The sequence below is a fragment of the Cariama cristata genome, unplaced genomic scaffold (genome assembly GCF_000690535.1).
Source record: "Cariama cristata isolate BGI_N322 unplaced genomic scaffold, ASM69053v1 scaffold8569, whole genome shotgun sequence".
NCBI lineage: Eukaryota > Metazoa > Chordata > Aves > Cariamiformes > Cariamidae > Cariama > Cariama cristata.
In genome coordinates this window covers 58,559-71,824 of record NW_009636397.1, presented here as the reverse complement: position 1 = coordinate 71,824, position 13,266 = coordinate 58,559, and the positions used below count along the sequence as shown (strand labels likewise).

Genomic DNA, 13,266 nt, shown 5'->3' with positions numbered 1-13,266 from the left:
AACTACGCAAAAAATGCAAAAAGCAACTCTATTTATACATGTGCAAATCAACTTGCATATATGAAATAAATGAGGTTTTTATTGGCATTTTTAAACAGTGTGTATTTACCAACTTTACCTTTCAAAGGCAAACCTTTTATGTTAATTTTAATAAATATGTAAATGCTTCTCTCAAGTTTTCTAATCTCGTAGGAACAAGATTTTTGAAAAAAACTAGGTCACATACAAAAATACAAAATTTAAAACAAAGAATGTCTTGATATTAGAGATATGTTTAAAAGCTTGTAAAATGTTTTTCTATTCAACTTTTGACATTTTTTCCCATCAATTGCTGATCAATATATTCAAATGCAAGTCATGCAAAAACCTGATTTCTGAGCAAAGGAAGCTGCAAGCTTTACTGTCGGACTGAAAAACAGTAGCACAGCCCCACCTCTGATGTCCTTGTTTAAGTGCAAGAATTGGACTACACCTTTAATTAGGAAGGAAAACAGTTACGGAACTTGGACAGAAGGCTGCCCGCTATCCTGAAGCACGGATATATATTATACGTTTTAGTAAATCATTCAAACTTTTAAATAGTCCCACATGGATTTGCCTGAGTGCTTATCTGCAGGATTCACTTCTTGATCAATGCACGAACAAACACTGCGGTGTGACGGGGGAGTGCTATATCGGGTTTTGTCGGTAATGTTTACAAAGTTTACGCCCTTACAGTTCTCATACGATAGTCGCCTTTTACAGAAATTTAGACTGAAGCTGTATTTCAGAAAAGCAGTATTTCTTCTGAAAAGAGAGTTTAAAATGAGTAATAGAGGCCTAACAAATTATAGGCCTTGATTCTTTTTTCTTTAAGATTAATGAGTCTTCTCTATAGATTTCAGTGGAAATAGGATGAGACCCAACTGATTCTGAAGCCAATTTAGACGTTCAGTCCTTGGCTGAGACGCAAGCGGCATTGGTGTTTCCCGTTTCATTTTTGCCAATACGCAGTAATTCAGTTCAGTAGACTAGAAAGAAACAGTGCTACAGCATGAAAAAACCAGAGCTTATAACAGACTCTCCCTGCTGTGGTAAAGGCAAACTTAGCATTGAGCAAAGCACTAGACCAGAAAATATTAAAATAACAAATACCAAACCCCCCCCATCTTTAAAGGTTTAAAGGCAAACTAAAATACAGTATGCCATGTGGACCGTACAGTGGGGGCAGAACAAGCAAATAGGTATTTACAGCAAAGAATTACACTACAGCAAAAACTATGTGTTTTGCATTCTTTAAGTGCACACATACAAATCTTTGTTTCCGACGTAATTCTGTGCTATCTCATTCCAAACTAAATTCCTGCCTGAAGAACCTCAGGCTGAATTGGTAAAGACAAGTTCTGCTGTTGCCTTTACTTTCAGCACCAGGTAGAAGTATATATTCTTTGATATGCAGGATTTTCCAGTTGCACAAATATGCACAGGTATGCGGGGAATATTTTATATAAATATAAAGACCCATTTCCAATCCACCCCCCGAGCTTTTCCAGGGTATTAAAACTATTGCAAACTACATTTGTGCTGACTGAAGCAAATGCTGAGCTATCTAAGAGTAAGGATTTTCATACTAGTTTGTGTTTTGTTTTCTTTTCATACAAAAAGTTTGCCTCCCATTAGAGAACCCAGCTGTTCTGTTCCTGGAAAATTAAAGTACAGCAGATGTTATCATCATCACAACCCAGTTACTGGTGACCCTGCTGTTCAACAGCTCCCACGTATCCGTTCTGGATACTCAACAATCTCTCAGGATTAAGTTCCCGTGTAGTCCACAGCAATGTTACGGAGTGTTACAGGGTAACACGGACAGGAGTGCTGAGGCAGGAAATGAAAAACTTGAAAAAGCTAATTCATTGCTTTTAAATTGAAACTTTAAATGTACACTGTTCTGTTCTCTTGTCGTGAGAATTTATCCAGGATGAAATAGCATTTCCCTTGCTTGGTCTTTGGTAGGTCAAGAGATACTTCAATATTCACACACAGATAATGAATGCCGGTTACAAGAAAAATCTGAACCAACCAGATATAGCCAAGAAAGGAAAATTTAAATTATCTATGCTTTTCATTATTACCTGGTATGTTTGTTAATCTTTATGAAAAACCCCTTCATGTTGGTTTGATTTTTTTTTTTCCCCCCAGTATGGTCAAAGCACGTCCAAATTGTAAACCTGCAGACTATGACTGCTTTAAAAATACACTGCAGATTTGTTTCTCACTAATCTTAGCGTATCATTTCCTGACTACAAATGGTGCTGTCAAGCATGCCACCTTCTGCCGAAAATAACCAAAATGATCTCTATAAAAAGAAGGCAGTTTAGAAGATTTCACTTGCTGCTGTAAAAAAAATGAAGTTTGATTTGAATTCCAAACTCTTGAATTGTTTTAGTCTACATTTGCAACTGGTGTGCCTGCTTAAAAAAAAGGGAAAAAAAAAAAGAAAAAAGAAAAAAAGAAAAGACCAAAACCGAAGACACTCCCCCCGCAAAAAAACCCAGAAAACCAATCAAAGAACCCACGAGATTGATCAATGCTTTTCTTAGCAGTTGTCGCCTCTTGTTCTTCAGAAAAAACTCCTCTTTAAAAACCTAGCTAGTTATGAAGACATTTTACATTTCTACCGTACAATAATTATAGTTAGCTTAGTTTAACCTTTCTATGTCATTCAGCCACACTTTTAACTACTGGAAGCTGTAGCAAACTGAGGCTCTAACGATAATATTGCTCCAATGATGCTGAATACTTTTTGCTTCACACAGTATTTCTAGTAGACAGACTACAACAGAAGCATGGGCAAATTCCAAGGATTACTCTCTAAATGGGACCGGTAAACTGTGACAAGTCCATTCCAAAAATGGCAGTATGTTTTTGTAGCTTTTCCACACTGAAGAATGCCACAACCCTAGCCAGTTGTCGAGTCACCAAGATGTGTCCCACGCTGACAACTGCCTATTTGCTCATTCATGATACTCTCTGTTTACACTGCTCTGATGCAGCAGCTGTGATGCAGACAATACCTGGTCGTATACAAAGCAAAGAAAAAAAAGAAAAAGAAAAAGAAAAAAAAGAAAAAAAGAACTGGGCCCAGATAACCCAATAACAGGGTACAGAGCTATCTTGTGATTCCGAGTTTTTGTGAAGTAAACCACTTTATAGCCATTCAAGCTAAAGCAGTACCCAAAACAGTGCATCTAGAATAAAATGTTAGTCTTCCCTCCCTGACACCCCTCTCCCTCAAGCACACTTCCCCCCCCCCCCCCGAAAGCCCCCTCCCCCCCCCCCCTCAATTTTCTACTGGAAGGAAGTGGAGCTCTTTTAGCTAACCATGATGGGGGATGTCCTAACTCATTAAAAAAATAGAAAAAACTTCACCCAAACAACAAAAAAAGAAGTTTGATGGGTCTGGGAATTTTCTACAAACTATTCTGTGCAGTCATCTTCAAATCACTGTAGAACATGAAACTCATTTCTCTTCGCAAACAGATGAAGGAATCTGAAGAGTTAAACTGCAAATGTTCTTATAGGAAAAAAAGATCAGTTAGCCGTTTGTTATGAATCCCTCCTCTCTTAGTAGATAATTCTGCCCAGCAATGATAGCTCTGCCTGCAGCGAAAAACCTGGACAAAAGTGCAGGAAGTAATAAGTAGCTCCTCTCAAAACTACTTACATTTTGTCCTCAACTCAAAAGAAGCTCTGCTGCTGCTATAGGCAGTCTTTACAAAGCGCAACCTGCCCCTTAATATAGTCTCTGCAGGGGCAGATTCTTCTGTGGGTTGGGTGGGATCCGGCACAGCTGAACAGTAAGAGGTCACCTTGGAAAACACAGTGCTTCCTTCTTCCATCAAAAGAGGGGACCAGAATATCATTTGCAGACTCCATGGTGAGACATTCGATATTATGCCTAAAAAGCAAAGCACATGATCTAAATCACAGGGGAGTTTACAGGAGCTCGGTACGCTTTTCATCCTTCCTGGCTAAAAATAAAATAAAATGCTACATTACATCCTAAATCAAGTATATTTAGAATTGCAGATTTCCAGAACATGACTCTCATTTCTTTCCACCTGTGCAATTCTCTCTGCAGAGGGCAGTACAGCCTTTTCAGCTTTACTCTTGTTTCCTAAAGATTAATGAAAGAAGTTAAAAAGGAAAAAAAAATGCTTCTGACTGTTCCCCAAAGCACAATATTTAAATACACCAAGGACTCCTAGTAAGATAGAACCAAAGAATCTGAAATCAGGAGATACTCTCATTGATTTCAGCAGGGATCTCCCCCAGGCAAGCCACCCGCTGGAGGTGCGGCCAGCCAAACTGGGAGGACGAGGCGATGCTGCTGTGTTACAGCGGAAACTGGTCAGAGGAGGACCCAGGGCTCCAAGGAACCAGTTAGCGCTAGGCAGCTGAAAAAAGAAAAATTCCAGTTGCCATTTTCTGACCACAAACCTTAAGCACAAGGGCAGCAGTGCCAGCAGAGGCTGGTTTTTCACTTATTCTGGAAACACTGGTAGCTTTCAGCATTTAACAGATTTTTTTTTTTTTCCCACAGAATTATAATTTTGTCTAGACGGCTAGAAGAGAAGTCTGTAAAAGTTTTTATATAAGCTTCGTCTGAACTCCACTGGGAATTACAACTTTTCAAACAAAATACAAAAATAAAAACCTTCTACGACTTAATTTAGCAAAAAGTGGAGATAAAAACCCTAGAAAGCAGACTCCTTAGCAGCCATTTGTTGGAGCCCAGCTTTGAGCGCTTTGTTTTCATTCTGAAAGGAACACAGACGTATTCCCAAAGAGACAGCACCTGAAAGCAACATTAATTTCCTTCATGCATAGCTGGTAAGCTTTTTAAATTGGTACTAATACCTCTAATGTACAAGGGTTTACAATTCCTTACCTAGGACAATACCAACAAAAGGTTTGCAGAAAGAGTAATTGCTAATTGCCAATTGCCAATGACTGCAGACGTTTCAATATGCGTGTTAATCGTGACCAAAGAAGGAGCTCAATAAATAAAAGCACCACTTTATAAGTGCCGTATTTGAAATGTGAACAACCGATAGAAATCACACAATGTATACAGAGTTCTATTTACTGCAACAAAATGCATTTGGTTTCCGACCCAGCTGACTGAGCACAGTTCGCATTAGCGTTAAGAGTCACACAAGTTCACTAACTCTCAGAAGGTTATGGCAAAAGCTATGGAAAAACTGGAAGAGGGAAGATGTAGATTCGATATCAGGAAGAAATTCTTCCCTGTGAGGGTGGTGAGGCAGTGGCACAGGTTGCCCAGAGAAGCTGTGGATGCCCCATCCCTGGAAGTGTTCAAGGCCAGGTTGGATGGGGCTTTGAGCAACCCGGTCTGGTGGGAGGTGTCCCTGCCCATGGCAGGGGGTTGGAACTGGATGGGCTTTAAGGTCCCTGCCAACCCAAACCATTTTGTGATTCTCTGATTAGTGCACCTCCTCAGCTGGGGCTGCAAAGGGTCCGTCCAAACACAACTACAGTCCTGGCATCTGCGACCCCTGCAGCACAAGCATCTTTGCTCAGTGCAAGCAACCCAACATCAAAGGGCACTGTACAGTGCACACACATAGGAGATGGAGGAGGGAAGGAAGAGACGTAAATTTTTGGCCTCGGTGCTGTACTCCTCACTGCAAAACCGCCTGCTATGTGGAATGGCGCTCTCAGCACAGCAGTGACTTCTACCATCCACTGCTACGAAAGACTGACAGCTAACCTCACAGCTTGCTGCAGCCAGCCAGCACTTCTCTCCCCACCTTCCCTTCTCACAGAATTCGTACACTAAACTTCACGTGTGGCAAAAACCAGTGCAATAAAAACAGACCAAATAACATGTTTGTGCTTTTAAGTACTTACCTAAGCAGAGCTTTGTCCTTGTTAAGATGCTGGAAGAAGGAAGGCTCACAGATGAGCTGGCTTTCCTGACAAACTTGTTTACAGGATTTTCCAGGTTCAGCAATTTTTACTTGAAGGGCACTTAATGGAGGCCACATCACTTGCCCGTGACAGAAGTCCTGCAGTGACAGATCATTTGTTATTATGATGCATCCAGTCCCTTGACAGAAGTCTTCCCCATTAGTAAAATAAGTGGTCATTATCACCCAAACACTCATTTTGCAGCTCATTTTGGTCATATTAAAATCAGTAATTTAAGCAAATTTAAAAATTTATTTTATTTTTTTTTAGCATGAAGGAATTACCACCTTTGATTGCTACTTGAAATGTGGTAGTATCATTCTTCCCAAAGAAGCTTCTTCCCTATCTTTAACCTTCTTTAATTTGTCATAACCAACTCTAGCTAGTCCCTTTACTTCCACATACTCAACTCATTTTGGCTTTCTCAGGGACTCCTCTTTCACTAACTCAGTGACAGCAAAACTATTTTTGTAACGGCACAAATATCAGGAGGAAGTTCTGGTAGGAGAAGAATTCCAGAGGCCAGTTACCCTGTAGGTGAGGAATGTCTCAAGTGGCCCATGTGGAGAGCCATGTGGAAAGGGTCAGGGGACTTGCAGTGATCTGGAGGGAGCTGAACTCATACAAGACTGAAGATTTCTATAAAGCAACTAGGAATCAAAGCGTTTGTTTGCTCCTCTTGGTTGAACTGCTAGTAAAAGTGCTCGCCCAAAACTGAAAAAAATTGGCTATAAATAACGCGTGCAGTCAAGTGCCACCACAGCAGAAAGAGAGAAGGAAGAAATGGTTACTAAACACACCTGCCAGGCAAAACTATTCAAAGCCAAGTTCTTATGGTCTTGACATTTAAAATCAGAACAAGCAAAGAGAAAACTTTAATCACTGGTTTTATATAACGTTCCATGATACTCAACCATTATTTTAACATTTTGCAACTCTCACCAAAAGGTGATCAAAAAATTTGGGCACAGTCCATCATGGTTTGCTTTCTTCTGACAAAACTAATACTTGGGTTTTTTTTTCTCTGTTTAGATTTCCTCTCCTGAAGGAGGAAGTTTTCATAATCTCAGGTCTAACCGTAAATTTAATATTATACAATGATGAATCACAGAATATCCAGAGTTGGAAGGGACCCAACAAGATCAGAGAGTCCAACTCCTGACTCCACACAGGGCAACGTAAAGCTAAACCATGCATCTAAGAGCGTTGTCCAAATGCTCCTTGAACACTGACAGGCTTGGGGCCCTGACCACTTCCCTGAGGAGCTTGTTCCAGTGCTTGACCATCCTCTCAGTGAAGAACTTTTCCCCCATATCCATTCTGAACTTCCCCTAATGCTGCTCTAAGCCATTCCCTCATGCCATATTCAAAAGATTGAGTAATTTTAGAGCATATTTATAGCAGAATAACTTTAACAGCATCTAAAAAAGTAGGGTTGCACTAGATGGTTGGAGGTACTTTTTAATGAGGTTGTTTCAAAAAGGGCATTTTGCTATTTGGACTTAAGGGCCCTGCTTATTCTGTCCTTTTATAAATCAATATTAAAAATACTAGATGCAGGAGGAAATCTATACAGGTTCAAAACCCAATCCAATACTGTAACAGATACTATATAATACTGTAATATATACTAATGTCATATATACAATATGATACTGCAGTATCGGACTGGATTCACAGCTAGTGCAGTCAGAAGACAAAGTTTTTCAAAGACAGCAAATCACTTGCGAGGCTTCACCATTTGCTGTGGGATTCAGCTTTTAACATCTCTTAGTTGAAAATTCTTCCCAAAAGCTGGACACAGCCTCCCATTTCCCACAGCTTGGTAGGAAGCCTTCTTCCGCTTATACCACCTTGAAGCACATCTCAGTACACCACCTGCGCAGGTACCAGCACACAGGGCTGTGTTTCAGCTTGCTGTTGCTGGCTAGTTTTCCTATCAACCATCACAAGTAACCTAAATTTGGTATCTTTACCTCAGTCTATCTTCCCCCACAAGCCTACATGCATAAGGGTAAAATAAAGAAGTTATGTAAAACAGGTTAAGCTTCACCAGAGACTGCGTTTATGTTTGTTTTACCTATAAACACAATTTCAAGGTGAGACAGGCTTAGCCCTGCCATCCGAGGAGGTGTCCTCTTCCCTCTGGCTTTTCTTGCTCTTGGATGAATGTCCTCGCTCCAGCTCTGGTGCTCAGCTGACCCTCTGCTGAGCCAAGCCAGTTTGCTAATCTAGTAGAGCCCTGCCAAAACATTTTCTGCCGGGTTACCAAGGACTCCGCTTGACCGCATCTTTCAAAGTCAGCCTGTTTGTTCCATCAGCCCAGCCTGCCGCATCCAACAGCTCCCAAGTTTGCAACAGGGAATCCCGCAGCTGCTTCGGCTGCACTTGCCCGGCTGCTTCTTTGATGGCAGTGCCAGTTTAAGCAGTCCCCCCCTTTGGTTCCCACCCTACACGCTGCTGCTTTGCAGAGCTGACACAACTGTTTGCGCAGCCACGGAGCAAACAGGATCAAAGGATGGATTCAGCAGACGGCACAGAGGCACCCACCAGCCCCGCTGGGCGGCTGGCAGGGGCAGGGCACTGCCAGGAAGGAGCAGCTTGGAGTGAAAGCTGTTTTAATCTAGCTGAAGGTGGCACTGCTAAATGTGAAACCACAGCTCACAGTAGTTCTCTTCCTTCAGACCCTAAAGACCTTCAGCCCAGCTGTTGGATCTGAAGATTCGTGGAATTCACTAAACCTTCACCGTCCTCCCTCCTGATTGTGAGCCGAGGCCCCAAAAGGGGAACTCCAGAGGACTTCTTTAAATCCTATAGTTTCACTGTTCCGTATCTGGCCCCATCCCCTTCACATTCAAACTCCCCCTGAAGACCACACTCTCGTGGTTAACGCACCCCACAACCTCTGAACCAGATCAACTCCACGCATCTTTGTTCCTGTTCCAAGCTTGTGCTGCTTTCTCTGTTCTGCCTGCCTCCCGCCACAAACTCTTCAAAATAAGGTCTTGACCTTTATTTGTGCTTCATCTGACATGTTAATCAGGCACAGTGCTAAGCACATGCAGCGAATAATGATGCCTGAGCATCCTGGGGGGGGCTGTGAAACAATAATGGCTTTTGACAATTAGTCAAAGGAATGAACAAAATTACAGTGTTCTATTTATTTCCGAGAAGCACGCAGTACAGGCCAGGGCTTAGCCCTTGGAGGAGGTCCAGAGGGGAGAGGCAGGTTTGGCCCACAGATGCTACCTCTAGGTTGTCTCTTTTTCTCCCTTCTACTGAGCTCCATTTCTTCCTGTATTGACAAAAACTCTCAATTATAGCTCACTCGGGTAGAAGAATGAAAAGCAGCAGAGATACTTTTACAGGCTATGTCATCAATACAGCAGCAAAATGCTGAAAGTGTTTATTGGCAGGAAACTGGAAATACTATGTTATGTTAACTACACTTCTGACCTGAAGCTGTGTTATTCTTTATTACTGTCTTTAATATTGTCCACTTTCAGAAATGAGCATGTCCAGTGCTTTTTCCAGAAGAAATTCTGGCAGTTAATAACTGGCACATCAGAGATACAGGTTATCCCTATCTCTTTTCTGCAGCAGCCAGAACAAAAGGCAGAGCTGGCCACTGCAACAGATCTGGCCTTGGGCAGAAGTCCAAGCAAACATACAGTTTCTGGAAGTCAGGATCTCTGCAGTTTATTACTCCAACACAGTATCTTCTGCTGCTCTCAGCTGGCAATAATGCATGGGGACCAAAAGTCCTTTAAGTAACTGGTTTCCAAATCATTTAAAGCTTTACTGATTGAAACTAAATACTTGAAAAATCTGCCCAGAGGCTTTAGCCTAGGTGCAATTCCACCACAAAAGTATCTCTGTATTTACATGACATTTCATGATCCAAAGATTTTTTTGTGTGTACACAGTTAAAGAAGTCACATATACACTGAAAAACTACTTTGCCTTTCTGCTGTGCTGTAAGACCAAGAACTGCACAGCTGTTTCTACCTGAATAGCAACAACACTGAGCAGCTTTAAAATGGAGAGGTGTCCTTGCTTTCCAAAATAAAACAAGAGTGTCATCCACAATAAAAGTTCATACCTGTCTTTCAATAAACGCATTCATCCTCTGAAGCATTCCTTCACATGTAAATTCATAGGGCAAATAAGGGTCAATCTGTGGAAACACAGTGTGTTCAGGTTAGAGGTTTTTTCATTTAAATGAACTTTGTGGTGCACTGTGTGGTAGAGGCTTGTATTCCAAATACTACGTTATCCCTTAAGTAGCTACAATAAATGCAAATAAACTCATTAACAAATCACAATTTCACAAAACCATCAGCAGTTTAAGCTAATTTTTGCTCCTTTGTAAAGGCAATAAAAGTTGCTCAGCGATTATCTTTAGGGAAACTCAGGGTATACTGCAAAGTAACAGAGATAAAGCTATTGAGACCCTACGGGATTGCAGAGCTCCTGTTTTAGCTAAGTTTCAGTTCTGGAGTTGAAATGAAAAAGAAAACATTATGACAAAAAGGAATGTGATACCTTTGAAAATTACTTCAAACTTTTTTTTTTTTCCCTTGAAGTGCCCTCATTACAATTCCACACTGTAAGTGCACAAGCACTTCAGTGGCAGTTATGTCAAGGTTACGAAGTCAGTCAAAAGAGTTGAGCGTGTATTTGGACAGGCTGTAACGCTCTAAGAATCAACAAGGAAACTTCCTCACTGAATACACAGAAAATATAGATTGCTATATCATTTACATATGACATTCACATTTCTAGACAAATTCACTCACACTCATTTTTTTCAGGTAAAAATCTGACATATCCAGTACTAAAACATGATAATCAGATACCACAGATATGTAATAATACTTTTTCCCCCCAATATCCTACCAAAGTGCACTGATCCGCTTTAATTAGACTAACATTAGGAAGCACTCTACATGCAGTACACAATACACCCTCAAGTGTCGACGACAAATTGAGGATACATTTCTCACCTTTTGATTCAGAATTGATTTCACAGCCTTCTCAACTTCAGAAAGATCACTGATGTCTACAGTCCAGACATGGGGCTTCCCAATGTAAACTTCAGCATAGGGATGCTGAGATGTCAACTGAAAGGAAGAAATGATATCGGTACAAATTAACGTGTCAAGATATCCTTCCCTCTCACTCTTTTCGTTAGACTTTTTGGATGAAACGCACCAGGATAACACAAGAATTCAGCTAGAATCTAACAGTCACCATCATTCCTTCTGAGTTATCTTTCAGATGTTCTGTGCTTAAATTTAGAGAGTGACTTTAGTTGGAAAACGGAAAATCAGATAACGCAGATCACAAGTAACATTTGTGCACCTCTCATTTGTGGCTCAGATCCTCATAATGACCCACGTCACAAAAGACTTGACGCTTACTGAAATTACTTTTACAACGTGACCCTGCTTCCCCATAGCTCATTCACAGAACAGTCCTCCATTTTCATAACCTGCAATTGCTACCAGTCCTGGTTAGACCTGCATGACTGGCTTCAGGAGATGTCATCCTCACTCTGTCTCACCTTCAGACAATGTTGTCGCCCTGTCTCTCCTTCAAATTTCAAACATTTCCAATCTTCTGTGAGCAGTAGTGAATAAAGAACCATTTCTATCACTTAGAATGATTTCTGACTCTCGCTGCTGATAGTACAAGAGTAATTTGACCTCAATAAGAGTGTTAACTAATATTTTGTCAGAAAACAAATTCAGTAAACACTGAAGTAGATAATTAAGAAAAGCTGTACCAGACATTGCTTTCAGAACTAGCAGGATAGCACTAAAAGTCAAAAAAACGCTTAGATGTGGCGCTTCGAGACATGGTTTAGTGGGTTTAGTGGGCATGGTGGCATCGGGTATACGGTTGGACTTGATGATCTTTGAGGTCTCTTCCAACCATAATGATTCTATGATTCTAAGTAATTTTTGTGACAGGTTGCACAGGAGTGAGAGGAACATGCAAATAAACACGCCAAGAGGAAGCAAAAGCTGCAGAAGAGAGGGTAGTGTTTTACACTCAGAAGACAAATGTTTTTTAAAGAAATAAAAAATAAAACCCTACAGGATAGATTATTCACAGACAAGTTTTATACAGCTGCCTCTTTCTGCATGATACAAAGAAAAATCCAGAAAGCGCAAAAGATCTGCAGTAGGAAGTGGCGTCTGTTGGAAAGAGCCTTCTCCTGCAGTAGGCATACACTTGTATTTGACTTCTTCCTCAAGCAAATGCAAGAAAGTACTTTAAAAAAATTTTGCCTATTGCATTTTGCTTGTGGACACGAGAAGCCAGTCGTATAGTTAGATACGGGATCAGCTCGCATAACTCCGTGCTCCGAGATCAACACTCCAGGGGACTCTGTGTGGGCTCCCACCTTTGGCTGCAGGGCAGGGTGGTGCCGAGAGCTGAGGGTGGCCGGAAAGCTGCAGCTGCGGGGACAAAACTCGGGATGCTTCTGCACGCAGCCACCTTCCATCGGTGTATTTCAAATTCCTCCAAAAAGTCCAATGCTTCTCGAAGACTGACATATTCTAACCTTTTTCAATGGTATTTCTACTGCCACTAAAATCATATATACTTAAAAATGTGGGTTACCAAGACTCAGTTCCCAGGGCACTTATGTCTGGTCTTCAGGTGGCAGAAGCTACATTGCTATTGCTTTCAGTAACAACAAAAACCCTTCTACTGCACCTTTAAAAATATGAACACAAACCAGTGTTTTAAATTCCACAAAGCTTTAGGAATTATGCCTTAGATCACTCTTTCTCTACCATCTCAGACAGACAGGCAGCAACATTAAAGCCAGATCTGATCTGGAAGATGAACAACTAAGCTTCTGAGACTAGTAGCTGTTTTAAGAGTAACTAGTAACATATTTTTATTGCACCAGTTATTCTACATGTATACTCTCAAAAAAATATTAAGACTATTTCCTAATACTGAAATGCTTTAATTAGCCAAGGCTTAATGTTTTAGATATTCAGGAGATACTCCTTCTGTCTATAATTAAAATCTATAAGAATTCTCATAAATAGATTTGGAATCAATTTCTAGTTTCACGTCTTTTTTTTTTTTTCCCCCTTCCGAAAAGCAGAAAATGAAAGAAACCACACCCAAGTACACACTTCAATTAGATTTAGCATATCAAGTTTTCGTTCTTTGTTTATGTGGGGGGACAGAATGGAAAAGAAACATTGGTACAAATACTAGTACAAAACAAGCTGCTTGAAGGTGATTTTTTCTTTTTTTTTTTTT

General features: G+C 40.7%; 1 protein-coding gene across 1 annotated transcript in view; it reads right to left on the bottom strand.

Annotated features, from left to right (window-relative positions):
- Positions 1-3,738: 3,738 nt before the first annotated feature.
- The window catches only part of MGAT5 (mannosyl (alpha-1,6-)-glycoprotein beta-1,6-N-acetyl-glucosaminyltransferase), a gene marked incomplete at its 5' end in the record, with an annotated part of 59,916 nt that continues 50,388 nt past the window's right edge, over positions 3,739-13,266 (bottom strand). The window contains 4 exons of the mRNA XM_009707902.1: positions 3,739-3,937; positions 5,914-6,071; positions 10,076-10,150; positions 10,980-11,096. Coding sequence (XP_009706204.1) covers positions 3,739-3,937; positions 5,914-6,071; positions 10,076-10,150; positions 10,980-11,096 — 549 coding nt within the window. The remainder of the gene's footprint in view (positions 3,938-5,913; positions 6,072-10,075; positions 10,151-10,979; positions 11,097-13,266) is intronic.